The sequence below is a fragment of the Mustelus asterias genome, chromosome 7, assembly GCF_964213995.1.
Source record: "Mustelus asterias chromosome 7, sMusAst1.hap1.1, whole genome shotgun sequence".
Classification (NCBI taxonomy): domain Eukaryota; kingdom Metazoa; phylum Chordata; class Chondrichthyes; order Carcharhiniformes; family Triakidae; genus Mustelus; species Mustelus asterias.
The window spans coordinates 57642849-57656578 of NC_135807.1; the positions used below are offsets into that span (position 1 = coordinate 57642849).

The following is a 13730-nucleotide window of genomic DNA, read 5'->3' on the forward strand; positions in this document are numbered from 1 at the left end:
TTTGAGTAAGCCAGGAGCAGTTCTCTATCTTGTAAATATTTTTCTCCAGTTGTCCATTTCCGGGCCTGTTGCGCACCTTCAGAGCTCCAAAATGGTTCTGGGACTCGTAATGTGGATTCCAAACTTCTAGAATGCCCTGGAATTCTTCCTGCTTCTATGCTGCTGCTTGCTGCTTTGGGCCCACTGCCATCCAGACTCCGGGTCTGTGTCGCAGTTTTTATCTGCTGCACCCGCAATGCCCTGACTCTGTGGTAACAAATTTGTTGCTTTTGTCCTCCCTTCAAGGATCTCTTGATTTGCCAAGTCTGTAGTTTCGTCTTAAGGTTTGGTGGATCCTTTGCTCGTTGTCCACTGCCAAGATGTTTTGTCACGTGTTTGGGATCTAGACGGGGCTCTTTGGGGCTTGTCTATTCGCCCAAAATAACTTGCTCGAGACTGCAGTTTGTTCAAACTATTATTCATCATTTACAGCGACCATGTACATAATGGGACCTCTGCATGAGGTTGTAACCTCTGTTCCTGCCAGATCTCCATCTCTCAGTCATGTCCTGTTACATCATCATTACGTCAGCGTCTTTTGCTTCCGATGTCAATCCGCATTTTTATACTTAATGCAGCTATTTCTGAAGCCCAATATCCTGGGGGGGCGGCACGGTGGCACAGTGGTTAGCACTGCTGCCTCACAGCGCCAGGTACCCTCGGGTTCGATTCCCAGCTTGGGTCACTGTCTGTGCGGAGTTTGTACATTATTCCCATGTCTGTGTGGGTTTTCTCCGGTTTCCTCCCACAGTCTGAAAGACGTGCTGGTTAGGTACATTGACCCGAATAGGCGTCGGACTCTGGCAACTAGGGGAATTTCACAGTAACTTCATTGCAGTGTTAATGTAAGCCTTACTTGTGACTAATAAACAAACTTTACTTTACTTTGCAAACTGCTCCCTTAATATGTCCTGCCACCTTCTAAGGTCAAAACACATAGAAATCATAGAAATCATAGAAACCCTACAGTGCAGAAGGAGGCCATTCGGCCCATCGAGTCTGCACCGACCACAATCCCACCCCACATATTTTACCCACTAATCCCTCTAACCTACGCATCCCAGGACTCTAAGGGGCAATTTTTAACCTGGCCAATCAACCTAACCCGCACATCTTTGGACTGTGGGAGGAAGCCGGAGCACCCGGAGGAAACCCACGCAGACACGAGGAGAATGTGCAAACTCCACACAGAGAGTGACCCGAGCCGGGAATCGAACCCGGGACCCTGGAGCTGTGAAGCAGCAGTGCTAACCACTGTGCTACCGTGCCGCCCATGAACCCCATGTCGCTCTATCCCTGAACATTTATAGAATTGTGCCATTAAGTTTACATTGCCTCTTCCTATCCATCCATTCTGCATAAATGCATCACCTCACATTTTTCTGTATTAAATTCTATCTGCCACTTATCTGCTCATTCTTCCAGTCTACCTATGTCCTATTTCAGTCATTTGATGTCATTCTCATTGTTTGCCATATCTCCAAGGTATCATCAGCCCTTAAAAGAGACCAAGGTATCATCAGCAAATTTTGAAAATTGACCCTGTATTCCAATATCCAAGTTTGTATATCTCAAAAAAACACTGGTCCTGTCACTGATGGGAAACCAGTTTACCATCCTCCAGTCTGAAAAACATTTACCATAATTCTATTTCTGCCCTTAAGCCAATATTTTTTACCCAAACTGACACTCATTCTCTTACTCTCAATGAGTCTCAATTTTGTTCAGCAGCCTTTCATATGGTACTTTTCAAACACTTTCTTAAAATCCATTTTGACATTTATTTTCTTTGCTTAATTAACTCAAACTTCTCCAAGTGCATATTGCTTTTATCCCCTGATCCTTGTTTCTAAAATTTCACACACCATTGATGTTAAACTGGCCACCTGGAGTTACAAAGAACATCCTTGCACCTTTTCTTGAATAAGAGTGCCACATTTGCCATTCTCCCATCCTCTGGCATCTTCCCCTGGATCTAAAGAAGATTGAAAAATTACGGCAAACCCTTCTGCTGTCTCCACTTTCACTTCCTTCAGCCATCCTGACCAGGTGGTTTATATCACTCTGACCCAAGTGTTCCTCCACAGACACTAAGCCCGCACTCTCCACCCACACCCACACCCGCCACCTGCACTGTGGATGCCAGCTCTGACTGCGGGGAAGGGATGATTGAGGGCAAGGGGTCGATGATCGGTAGGGGGAGTTATGACTCCAAATAGGGGTGAGGAATATTGGGATGGCACAGAAGCACAGTGGCTAGCTCTGCTGCCTCACATCGCCAGGGACCCGGGTTCAGTTCCCAGCTTGGGTCACTGTCTGTGCGGAGTCCGCACGTTCTTTCCGTGTCTGCGTGGGTTTCCTCCGGGTGCTCCGGTTTCTTTCCACACTCCGAAAGATGTGCTGGTTAGGTGCATTGGCCATGCTAAATTCTCCCTCAGTGTACCCGAATAGGCACCGGAGTGTGGCGACTCGGGGATTTTCACAGTAACTTCATTGCAGTGTTAATGTAAGCCTACTTGTGACACTAATGAATAAACTTTACAAAAGAAGAGAGTCCATGAGACATCCGTGGTGGTTTGAGGGGGAGGTTTATTCCTGTTACAATTGGGGTGCCCTCTAAACAGGCCGCCTTAATCTCTGTGCAGCCGAGTTTTGCCAGCGTGTTTAGGCCCCACCCCCTGCATGATGACATGAAACATGCCGTTTGATACTTTTAGGCAGAGTGCTGAGAAACCTGGAGAGGAAACCGACCGGTCTTCTCGCCGGAAACAACACTGCCATTTTTGGTAAGATTTCGCTCTGTGTACTTCAAATCACTGTGCACTGCTTTTGGAAATAAAGCTGTTGGATTTGTGATGAAATTGTGTCGGTTGTGATTCTCAAATTCTCAGACATTACACGCCTATGCCAATTTAGTTAAAACCCTCCCCAGTCACACCAGTAAAACCTGCCGAGAGGTCACTGGTGCTGGTCCTGTTGAGGTGCAAACCCATCCTTCCTGAATAGATGCTTCCTGTCCCAGAACTAGTTCCAATACCCCAGGAATCTGAAGCTATTCCTCTTGCACCACAGCTCAAACCCAGCACTGACCTCTCCAGCTGCCTCACCAGCATGGGGTGTTATAGCACTGCAATTGGTCGGAAGCACAATTGCAGCATGACATACTTGCGTAGGCAGATTCCATTCTGAATGCGGGCATAGGAATTTATAACAGGATATCATGGTAGAAAGCACGTAGTGGTAAATTTTTGAAAAATAAATATTTAGAAAATGAAACAGATCTCCCATTGCTCGCAGTCAGTCTGGGATCTGGAGAATGATTGCGCTGCTTAACTAATATACAGTCCTGTCCCTGGGGAAATCCAGGTACTTATTGCTGCTCGTGATTGTAATCAATTAGAGGTCATTAAATTGCTTGTAAGTTTTAGGTTCCAGGTCAAGGGCTGGCTTTCTTTTAATAAAGATTATTTTGCAACTGTAATAAAGTGTGATATTTTGAAGTGTATTTCTGGTGTGTAACATCTGCAGTGGGAGGGACACTGACTTGCTCCAAGGCACAATTCACAAATGCACTGCAATGCCAAAAAAAACTACTCTTCTGCAGCAAAATCTTATTTTCAAGACCACACCAAACGTTGAGTTAAGCCTCTGTTGGTAAATCACTGAAAACAAGTTAACAATATTTGTTACTGCTATAGTAATGATGTAATAATTAAATATCTTATAGAATTGGTCCCATTACCGGTGAATTTTATTGATTTGAACTGATCCTTTAAGTACCAAAAATATTTAATTTAAGCAAGTTTTTTAATATGAAGCATTTGATTCCTCATGCTACAATTCACAGAATCAAAAAGTCATAGAATGGTTACAGCACAGAAGGCCATTCGGCCTGTTGTATCCATGCTGGCTCTTTGCATGAACAATTCATTTAGTGTCACTCCCTTGCCTTTTCCCCTGTAGCCCTGTCAGTGTTTCCTTTTTCGATGATGATCTAATTCCCTCTTGAATGCTACGATGCAACATTCTTCAGCAAGTGTACCAACATCAGTAAGTCAATGTTCTTGTATTGTTATAAAATGGAGGGTGTCAGGGGTACAGGGAAAAGGCAGGGGTATGGCACTAATTCATGTTGCTCATTTGGACAGTCGGTGGAAACATGAAGGGCCAAATGGCCTCCTCCTGCCCCGTGACAATTCAGAATTCCATACATTTACATGGTGGCACAGAAAAAGAGTTGATTTCACAATCTATTTTAATCTTTTAAAAACTATGTTGATTTGCAAATTTGGAAAACCTGAATGCAGTCGTGTTTGTGAAGCGAGCTTCGTACCAGCTGTAACTATATCACAGCACAATAAGAGATGAAACAAGATGATCTCTTAGCTGGAATATCAGTCATGTTAGTTTACTGATTTTTTTGACATCAGCAGTGAAAATGTTGATATCTGCTGTATGTGTAGCATAATGGCAGTACAGATTTTAACTAATGTACTGTAAAAACATGAGAGATTGTATATCATGGCTCACTTTGACCATCTAGATGTCAGAAATTTAAATGCTGAGACATTATAGGGATATTTGCCTCCCATCTCGCAAGGATTGGACCATTTTAATCCATTAGCTCCTTGAATTATTACGTGATTGTTTATTTGCCACTGTTATACAAACTTGTCCCAAAATACTGCTTAGATGTAGTTAGATATGAGGTCATAACCTCTGAGCTTGCCAGCATCAATTTCTGATCTACCCGAAAGATGCGCTGAGGAATCCCTCTCAGAACTCACAGGTAAGGGTTTGCACAGTAATTGTCCAGAACCACAAACTTCCTCTGGACAACTTCCCTTTCTGAAAATGAAATGTAAATCGTGATCTTTGGATGTTTCCACCAGGGTTACACCAATAGTCAGCCAGAAAAAGAATAGAAGAACTAAAACTTCTTCAAACTCGTGGGTAACTATTTAAACACCCAGACCGCTCCTCAAGACCCCACCCCCCCCCCCCCCCCCCCGCTCTCCCCCGACCACAGGACACCCCAATGCCCCCTTGAAACTCCCCACCATCCCAATTCCCCAAGGATTCCCCCACACCCCCTGCTGGCCCACCGCTTTCTCTTTCAAAACCAACCCCGCATCCCGACACTCAATCACTGCTGTGGGCTTGATCTCTGAACCCCCCCCCATGACCTCCAATCCCCCCAATCCTATCCACTTATCTTCTCCCTGCTCTGTCAATTTCACTGGGCCCTTTAAACTTACCTACTTTACAGCAGCTGGGGCAGTAAAATGGGGGCATTTCTTCCTTGAATCTGATGGTGTTGGACTGCACTGGGGCCTGTGAGGAGCCTTTCAGTGCAGACCCCGAGCAGCTCCAGGGATTGGAAGTGTCAGTGAAATTTACAAGGGCAGTTAAATATGTATTTATTTCTTCTAATTCCTGCGGGCCGCCATCTCCTTCTGATGCTAGCAGGAAGTTATGGCCCATTGTGCTCTTGGAGGGAGTAGAGAGAAACTCTGGCTTTCTGTGAAAGAATGAGCCCAACGGAACAAATGGACCCCCAGATCTGCACTAATTTTTATACCTGAATGTAATCTTTGTAATAGAATCACACAATTTAGATCCTTACAAATTGTTCATCATTTACTTTAATATTAATGTCGGATCTGCAAAAAATCCTTCTGTGCTTTCAGTTTAATTGTAATTAGATAAAGACCGTCTTCAATGTGGTTCCTCAGGGTTCGATAAAATAATTTCTGTTCTATTGCAGGTGCTATATTTAGACTGTTTGAAAATATTGAGAGAGCTTCCATTTTATTTCAAATTAAAGTGTCTCCCCAGGGGACCAACCTAAATGTAAATTATTCTCAGTCCATTTCTAACTCCATTTTTGATCTTCTTGTATAAATTCTTTCTCTTCACCAACATATGCCCTGTGACCATCGTAACTTCTTTGCTTAAGAATGCATGTCCAAGAAATGGACATCAAGGCCAGAATTCTCCCACCCCGCCCGCCACTGCAATTGTAGCAGGTGGGGTTGCAGACAATACGAAGATCAAATTGACAGTCGGATGGGAATTTCCGGCTTTTAGACCAGCGCGGCCTGAGAATTCTGCCCCAAGAGTTCCGACATTGCCAGGCGGCACAATGAGGTGTAGGAAAAGGCTCATTTCTTGCACATTTTGCCTCTCCCCCCAGGTACCTTGACTGAGAACTACTGACTCCTTCAGTAGATCCCAAGAACCGGCTTCAAAGCTTAGTCTCCTCATTTCATATCACTACTGAAGTGGACAGGACATAGTCCAGCTATTGGGAATAAAATGATTAGTTTGGAGGCTGGATTATGGTCGAACCACAATTATCAAGCATATCTACAAAAATCCATACATTATACAGCAATACTGAGGGAACATTAACCCCAAAAGAAGTTTGGTCTGGTTCAGGTGGAACATTATAATGCTAAAATTCACAAAACCAAACTCAACTGACTTCACCCACACCCAGTTCCAACAAAGGCAGGATGGAGTTGGGAGGGTGGGCGGAGCTGGGCGGAGCTGGCTGTTCGTGGGCTCCTCATTTGAATATTTTAATGAGGCTCGTTTTGTTCTCCATTTTAGATTTGACCCTTTTCAGCTGAGTTTCCCAGACCTCCGGAAAGCTGACAGCTGAAGGGAGATGAGGACTGGTATGTGGAAGAGAAAGATGCCTTCTCAGCACTGCTTGTAAGCGATCGAGAGCTGGAGTGCTTCCACTCTGTCCGCCCTGACCTGGCCTATCTGATTCCATCCCCATTCTCCCCATCCCTCCCTCCGCTCAGTTCCCCAGCTGCGGCTTCCAAAAACTCCCGGACTTTACTGATCTAACCCCCATCATCATCAGCCGCTAATGCCTCTTGTCCTTGACACCAGCCCCCAACCTCTGAGCACTGGCCCCTGATCTCCCTGGTCAACTCCACCCTTCAACTGACACAAGCCTCCAATCTCCCCCACCCCTTCTCCCCCCAAATCATTGTTATAATTGATGTGGAGCTGCCGGTGTTGGACTGGGGTGGGCACAGTGAGAAGTCTCACAACACCAGGTTAAAGTCCAACAGGTTTATTTGGTAACTCAAGCTTTCAGAGCGCTGCTCCTTCATCAGGTGAGTGATTGACTCACTTGATGAAGCAGCAGTGCTCCGAAAGCTCACGCTACCAAATAAATCTGTTGGACTTTAACCCAATGATGACATTGGAATCTGTTATAATGTAACTAATGGTAATATGCTGTGAGGGCAGCTGACCCACTGACCCGGTATAAATAGAAAGCAGATGGGGATTGTGGGAGGCTTGTGTCACCCAGGGTGTGGCCTGAGAGTTGTGTAACAAAGTTTCTTTATTAAACCTTTTCCTTTGATTTACCTTGTGAAGCTAGTTCTTTTATTGCTTGCAGCTGAAGTATCCTTACTGCCAGATGAACAAACATGGCCTCCAATCTCCTCCAACACGAACCTACAATCTCCCTCCCAGTGCATGATCCCTGATCAGCTCTCCCTCCTCCGTTTTTGACCTTCCCTATCCTTTGCTCTCTGCTTTCAACTCCATGGCTGTAGCCTTATGTTTGTAGGCCTACAGACAGACAGCCTCTTAATCTGGGTGGTTGCAATCAAATAACAGAGACAAAAAATATTTACCAGTTCCTGCTGTTGAATTTGGCTGGATCTGAAGGAAACTGGTTTATCCAGGTTACACAAATGGAAAACTGCCGCTATTGACCCCAACCCCACTGCTCCTCCCTGTAAACATCGGAGCCACAAGGTGGAAATGGAAAATTAATCGGCTAGTTTGCAAATTCCGTGGAGTCCTTTACTGCCTTGTTTTGTCTCCAATTATAAAATTGTTTGGTTATATTTTCACAGAAACACGAAAAACGCCTCAATTAGTTAATCATTTTCATCCCATAGACCTCCGATGTACTCTACATTGGTAATGGCCCTTTTTGCAATGCTGTGATATTTGTACAGTAAGAAGTCTCACAACACCAGGTTAAAGTCCAACAGGTTTATTTGGTAGCACGAGCTTTCGGAGCGCTGCCGCCGAAAGCTCGTGCACAAGCGCTGCTTGTGCTACCAAATAAACCCGTTGGACTTTAACCTGGTGTTGTGAGACCTCTTACTGTGCCCACCCCAGTCCAATGCCGGCAACTCCACATTGTGATATATGTAGGATTTCTAGAACAGATGGGCGAATTGGCACTGTGCACATGTAATAGGTGTCTCATTATCATAGAGGTACCTCAGTGCAAGAGGCCCCTGGCGAAACTTTCATTTTAACCCTGCTCCAAAATGCACGGGGAAAACAATACATACAAAGATCTAACAGTAACAGGCAGGACAAGATGAATGAGCCCATCCAGCCTCTCCCACATAGCTACAATGCCTTGTGCATTACAACAGATCCATTCCATGCCATACTACCCAAACGGCATGTAATAAAATATTTGCATAAAGTACACGAGGACAAACTGCTTTGCACTGGTAAAGCCAGATGACAACCTGAAAGCACTGAGACTTATTGGGGAAACAATCATTGTCCCACTGCATCAACTATTACATATGTGCAAGACTTGAAAGGTATGATTTTAGGAAGTGAATGCACCTTAGCAGGATTGCACGCTGAGATTATCATTTGTAACGATCAGTAAACAACTCCTCTATATGGATGACACTAACTCATAAACATCTGAGAAGGCAGATCAGATAAAAGTTGTCTTACGTTCTGTTTTCCAACAATATTATCAAATGGAAGCTCAGGACTCCAGGAACCTTCAGTAAATGTTGTGGCGCTATTTCTTCTGTCAGAACTTGTGCTGGATTCCTTCATAATGTCTTCGGGCAAAGTCAAAAGGCTTTCTTCGGGTTGCTTTATCAGATACGTTTCAATGTTGTGTTTTCTCAGGAACTCATTTCTCTCTTTTCCGTGCCCTTCTTCCACCTCATAATCACCATTTAGACAATCCAGAGTCGCCTTGGAAATGTGAATCCTCCTGCAAACAACAGATGCAAGAAAGAACACTCAGATCCCACCAGGAAACCAGCCCTCCCACAAACCTTAATAACACGAGCATTTGTTTTCAATTTATTTTTAGAGGAAGAATAAATTGCTTATGTCTTGGGTAAAGGTCATGATATTTACCCAGGGATCCCGCCAGACTCCAGTTTGTTTGCAATATCAACATCCCAGGACCAGACGTCAAATTGCCATTTGCGAAGCCCAAGCACTCCGCAAAGCACTGATCCGGAGTGTATTCCTATACGCATGTCAATCTCGTGTTTCGTGTGGACTCTCACATATCTATTCAAACAAAAAGAATCAAAAATTACAGAAATGTTCCAACATTAAGACAAGCAAACTGCTGTGCCCTTAAAACTACGCCATACAAAAATAAATGGGCGGGGGTTAACGCCATCATTAAGACAGTGGTCAGAGTAATATGTTAAACCTTTGGGTGTTAATATTCATACAACATAATTTCAACACCATTCTCATTCAGAGCCCATTTTCCATTTGTGCACTCCTGTTTTAAAATCATACACTGCACACCACCAGCAGAAAATACACCTTGTAATCTCTCTCAATCTTACACCGCAGGAGGGCTGATGAGCCCGAGTCGTTAAGTATGTTCAAGGCTGAGATGGACAGAGTTTTAATCAGTAAGGGAGTCAAGGGTTGTGAGAATAAGGCAGGAAAGTGGAGTTGAGGATTAACCTATCAGATCAGTCATGATCTCATTGAGTGGCAGAGCAGACTCAATGGGCCGAATGGCCTACTTCTGTTCTCACGTTTTATGGTCCACAGATGCTGCCTGACCTGCTGAGACTTTCCAGCATTTTCTGTTTATATTTCAGATTCCCAACATTCACGGTATTCTGCTTTATTTTTTAATCCCAGCTATTTAGAGTGTAGGCTTGTCCTTTATAATTTTTTTCTTAATAAGTGCAGTTAACAAATAATTACTGCAGAAAATATATTAATTTTTTCAATACTCAGTGTCTTTTTAAATGTTCCTTGTGTCTCGTGCACAGCAGTAACCTGCCATACCATTCCAGGCAGCACAAACTGATAAATTGATTTTGAAGTCACAAGAGGGATTTTGAACCAACAAAAAACTGCTTTAACCAGCGGCATGCGCTGTTTAAAATATAACGGTGACATTTCGTTACCGTTACGCACCAGTTCCCTCCTTAACAGAGCATGGTTTAATGTCAAACAATTTGAGGCAACTGTCTTCCCCTAATCTAACGGCCATGGGTCTGAGTGGCGGCACTACCTGTGCAGAATGGGATATGCAGGTTTCACTGTGGTGTCTCAACTTGATGGAAGCAAGCAGTCACATAGCCCGTCTCTGCAAACACGTTGGGGCGAATTTTACCATCCCGCCTGCCATGGGAATCGCAGCAAGCGAGGGGCGGACCACGGAAAAGTGCGTTGAACTCGGGTGAGATTTTACGGTTTCGGAGCCAGCGAGGCCGGAAATTCCCGCCCAGTGTCTGAAGTTGAAAAGCTATTAACAACAATGCTGGCAATATTTGGAGACTGGACTTCAGCCAAACAGCACACATCACAGTGCATGGATAAGGCTTCGGATATAGAAGCTAGGAATACGGAAGAAATATAAATATTTTAAACATTCCAACATACTTTTCTTTGCCTAATCTAGTTTTTTTCAAATCTATGCACTAAAATAATATATCCAGATTGTTAGCACGCAGTTTACATCCTGCCCATCTCCAGCAGAACCGGTATGGGCAAGTCGCAAATTGCCACCCCAGTGCCAATTTTTAGCACATTTTTCTCCTTCTCCGTGAATGCTTTTGATATTAAAGCTATGACATAAATACAAGTTAAAATTAATGGAAACAAAAGTCAGACTGATTCTATAATGATCAAATGACCTGCCCTGCAGAAATATCAAAAGCATTCATGGAGAAGGAGAAAAATAGACAGTGTGCTAAAAATTGGCACTGGGGTGGCAATTTGAGACTTGCCCATGCCAGTTCTGCTGGAGATGGGCAGGATGTAAATTGCGTGCTAACACCTCCTTACCATGATTGTAGCATAAGGCAGCATCTGAAATGCTGCTGGCTGGCTCTGTGCTCTACAGAGTGTCGTGCATGGTGATGTACTAATAGCATGTAGCGCAGCCAGCCTTCTGCTCTTAAAGGCAACCCCTTTAAAGGAAAGCAGCATTGAATACTTTGTGGCAACTTAAAACATGACAATGGGAAACCAGGAAGACCATCAGCAATTTTTTAAAATCAGTAAAATGCCTGCTGTATTGTTAAAAGTCAAAGGTGTTAAAAAGCTGAAATAAATCTACCTTGCTCTTAAGATAACTTGGCTTCTTCAGATGTTAAACCAACAGTTTTATCCTAACACACACCGACTTCTCATGCTTCACAATGTCCACAACCCATCACTCATTCATTGGTATTCCCTGACATTCAGGATACATACCTAATATCCAAATACTCCACCTCGCCCTCACAAACCTATCAATGAGGCCAGATTCACACATGCTAGTTACTGGCTCCACATTTCCAGTGACTCAACTCTGTTCAGTACATCACCCAAACCCAGTGCAACATCATCATTGACATTCTTCCCTCTCTCTTGCAACACGATATGGCACAAAATAGAAAGAGGCAGAGCAGAATCAGTAATGAACAAGGATGCTTGCATCACCTGAGCTCAACAGGAGAGAAGGTTCTCAGCATCATGTGGCTCACTACAACAGAACCTATGTCATCTGGTATCACAGAGAATCATTCAGGATGATGCATGCTTCTGTCTTATGCTCCTTCTCAACTCCCAGCTCATTTGCATACTGAGACCTGGTTTGATGAGCAAGCTGCTGATAGTATGACTATTGGCCCTCTTGCATTCCACTGTCTCCCTCCTCCTTCACACTCACCTATCCCTTCTGATTTTCTGTCTTCAGACAGCCAGGCATAACAGCCTCAGGAGGAAGAGAGAGGAGAACACAGAATTGAGTAAGAGGCCCTTTCACTTGATCTGATCACCAGCCTGTAGGTTAATGTAGAGTTGGAATCTGCACATGGTGAATGATCCAGGTATGAGTGGGCTGCAGTGATACCTGAGGTAAAGAGTGGATCATTTGCCAATTCACTGGATGGTGAGATCACTGACAAGTTCTGATAAGGACTCCGATGGAGTAACACATAAAGACCTGGGAGTGGCCGAAGACAAAAAGGTCTGAAAATTAGTGGCCAAAGACAATGGGAGTGATTCTCTCAGCCTGTTGCACTGCTCCAGTAGCACAGTGGGCCGGGAGACATCAGTGGGGGCTGTTTCACAGGCTTCCGGGTGGGTGTCACAGTCTCCGCGCATCTCCGCAATCAGGATTTTCAGCATCATCAACTCCATGCCGTTTGGGGGTAGGGGTGGGGCGGGGGGGTGGGGGGCGCGGAGAGGTGCCTCTTGGGCAATGCCAGCTTGTCACCCTGGAACAACTTCACAAGTGAAAGCAAACCGTGAACAAAAATTTGTATGGGCTTCTTTTACCTGTTAGAAACTGTGAGTGGATAGATTATTCTTCCCAACCCAGTCTTCAGTGTTTAGCTTCAGCAGTATTGAATTCTCCTGTCTGTGGAGTTCTTCTTAAGATGAGATCACCTGCAGTCTGCTGTTTAATTTCTGACCCTGGCTTAAGAATTCTATAATTGAAGCTCTCCCAATTTCAGCAATTTTGCCAGGTTCCAGTGCCTGCTGCCTGAAGTGAAGTACAATCCCAGAATGAAGGGAGGGTATATTATGTGTAGATTTCCTACAAAGTTGCAGAATCCTTACTCATAGTGAGCCATGGTATTCATGCCATGCCCAGTACAGGCATGAAGATATTACAAACTTTAAAGCTATAGTTTTAAAAGTGGACACCAAAAGCTGTTTAAGATGAATGTATATGTCTTGAAACTCAGCAGTATCCAGCTCCAGACAGTCTTGAAACTCAAGCAAATACCTAATTAAAATATGGACCGTCACAGACACTTGTGAGATTCGCATATATCATTGTTTAGGGAATGGACCAAAATCGACAGATGATTGGATTTCCATACAACTTGTCTCCATATTTCACTGGGGCAGTGAAATCCAATAGGTGATAAGACAAATGTGAAATAGATTCCATCATCCTTTCATTGCATTGTGATGGCTCCTCACCGCAAACAGAAAGACCTTGGCAGTCTGAAACTCTCTGGGTGTGAAAGTCACAGCACAGGTGTTTACCAGTCTAACACACCACCTTATTTGGAAACGGACGTTGGATTTCAAACAGGTCACATGGGTAAAGCAGCCATGTTTGTTACCTACTTTTAAAATTTAACAGCTGAAGCTGCTCTAAGACAGGTGCCATCGCAAACACCACTCTAAGCCATTAAACCAGCTGCAGGACAGCTATGCAGCCAAGGTATTATACAGCTACTCCTTGAAGGTGGGAAAAATGTCTCCACCACCACCCCCATGCCCCCCCCCAACCTGTTCCATCTTAAAGTTCACCTGAGAGCCGAACTCCTGCAAATTCAAATACAAGAAGCCTCATAACCTACTGAGAGTTGATCTTTCTCTACACCCTAGCTATGACTGTAACACTACATTCTGCACTCTCTCGTTTCCTTTTCTATGTACGGTGTGCTCTGTCT

The 13730-nt window shown here is 44.2% G+C and overlaps 1 protein-coding gene across 3 annotated transcripts in view; it reads right to left on the minus strand.

Moving 5' to 3' along the window:
* adcy8 (adenylate cyclase 8 (brain)) overlaps nt 1-13730 on the minus strand; it is a 105342-nt gene that overhangs the window by 64781 nt on the left and 26831 nt on the right. For all 3 annotated transcript variants that reach the window (XM_078216091.1, XM_078216090.1, XM_078216092.1), the window contains exons 6-7: nt 9208-9366; nt 8788-9058 (exon numbers count right to left, since the gene is read on the minus strand). In XM_078216091.1, coding sequence (XP_078072217.1) covers nt 8788-9058; nt 9208-9366 — 430 coding nt within the window. The remainder of the gene's footprint in view (nt 1-8787; nt 9059-9207; nt 9367-13730) is intronic.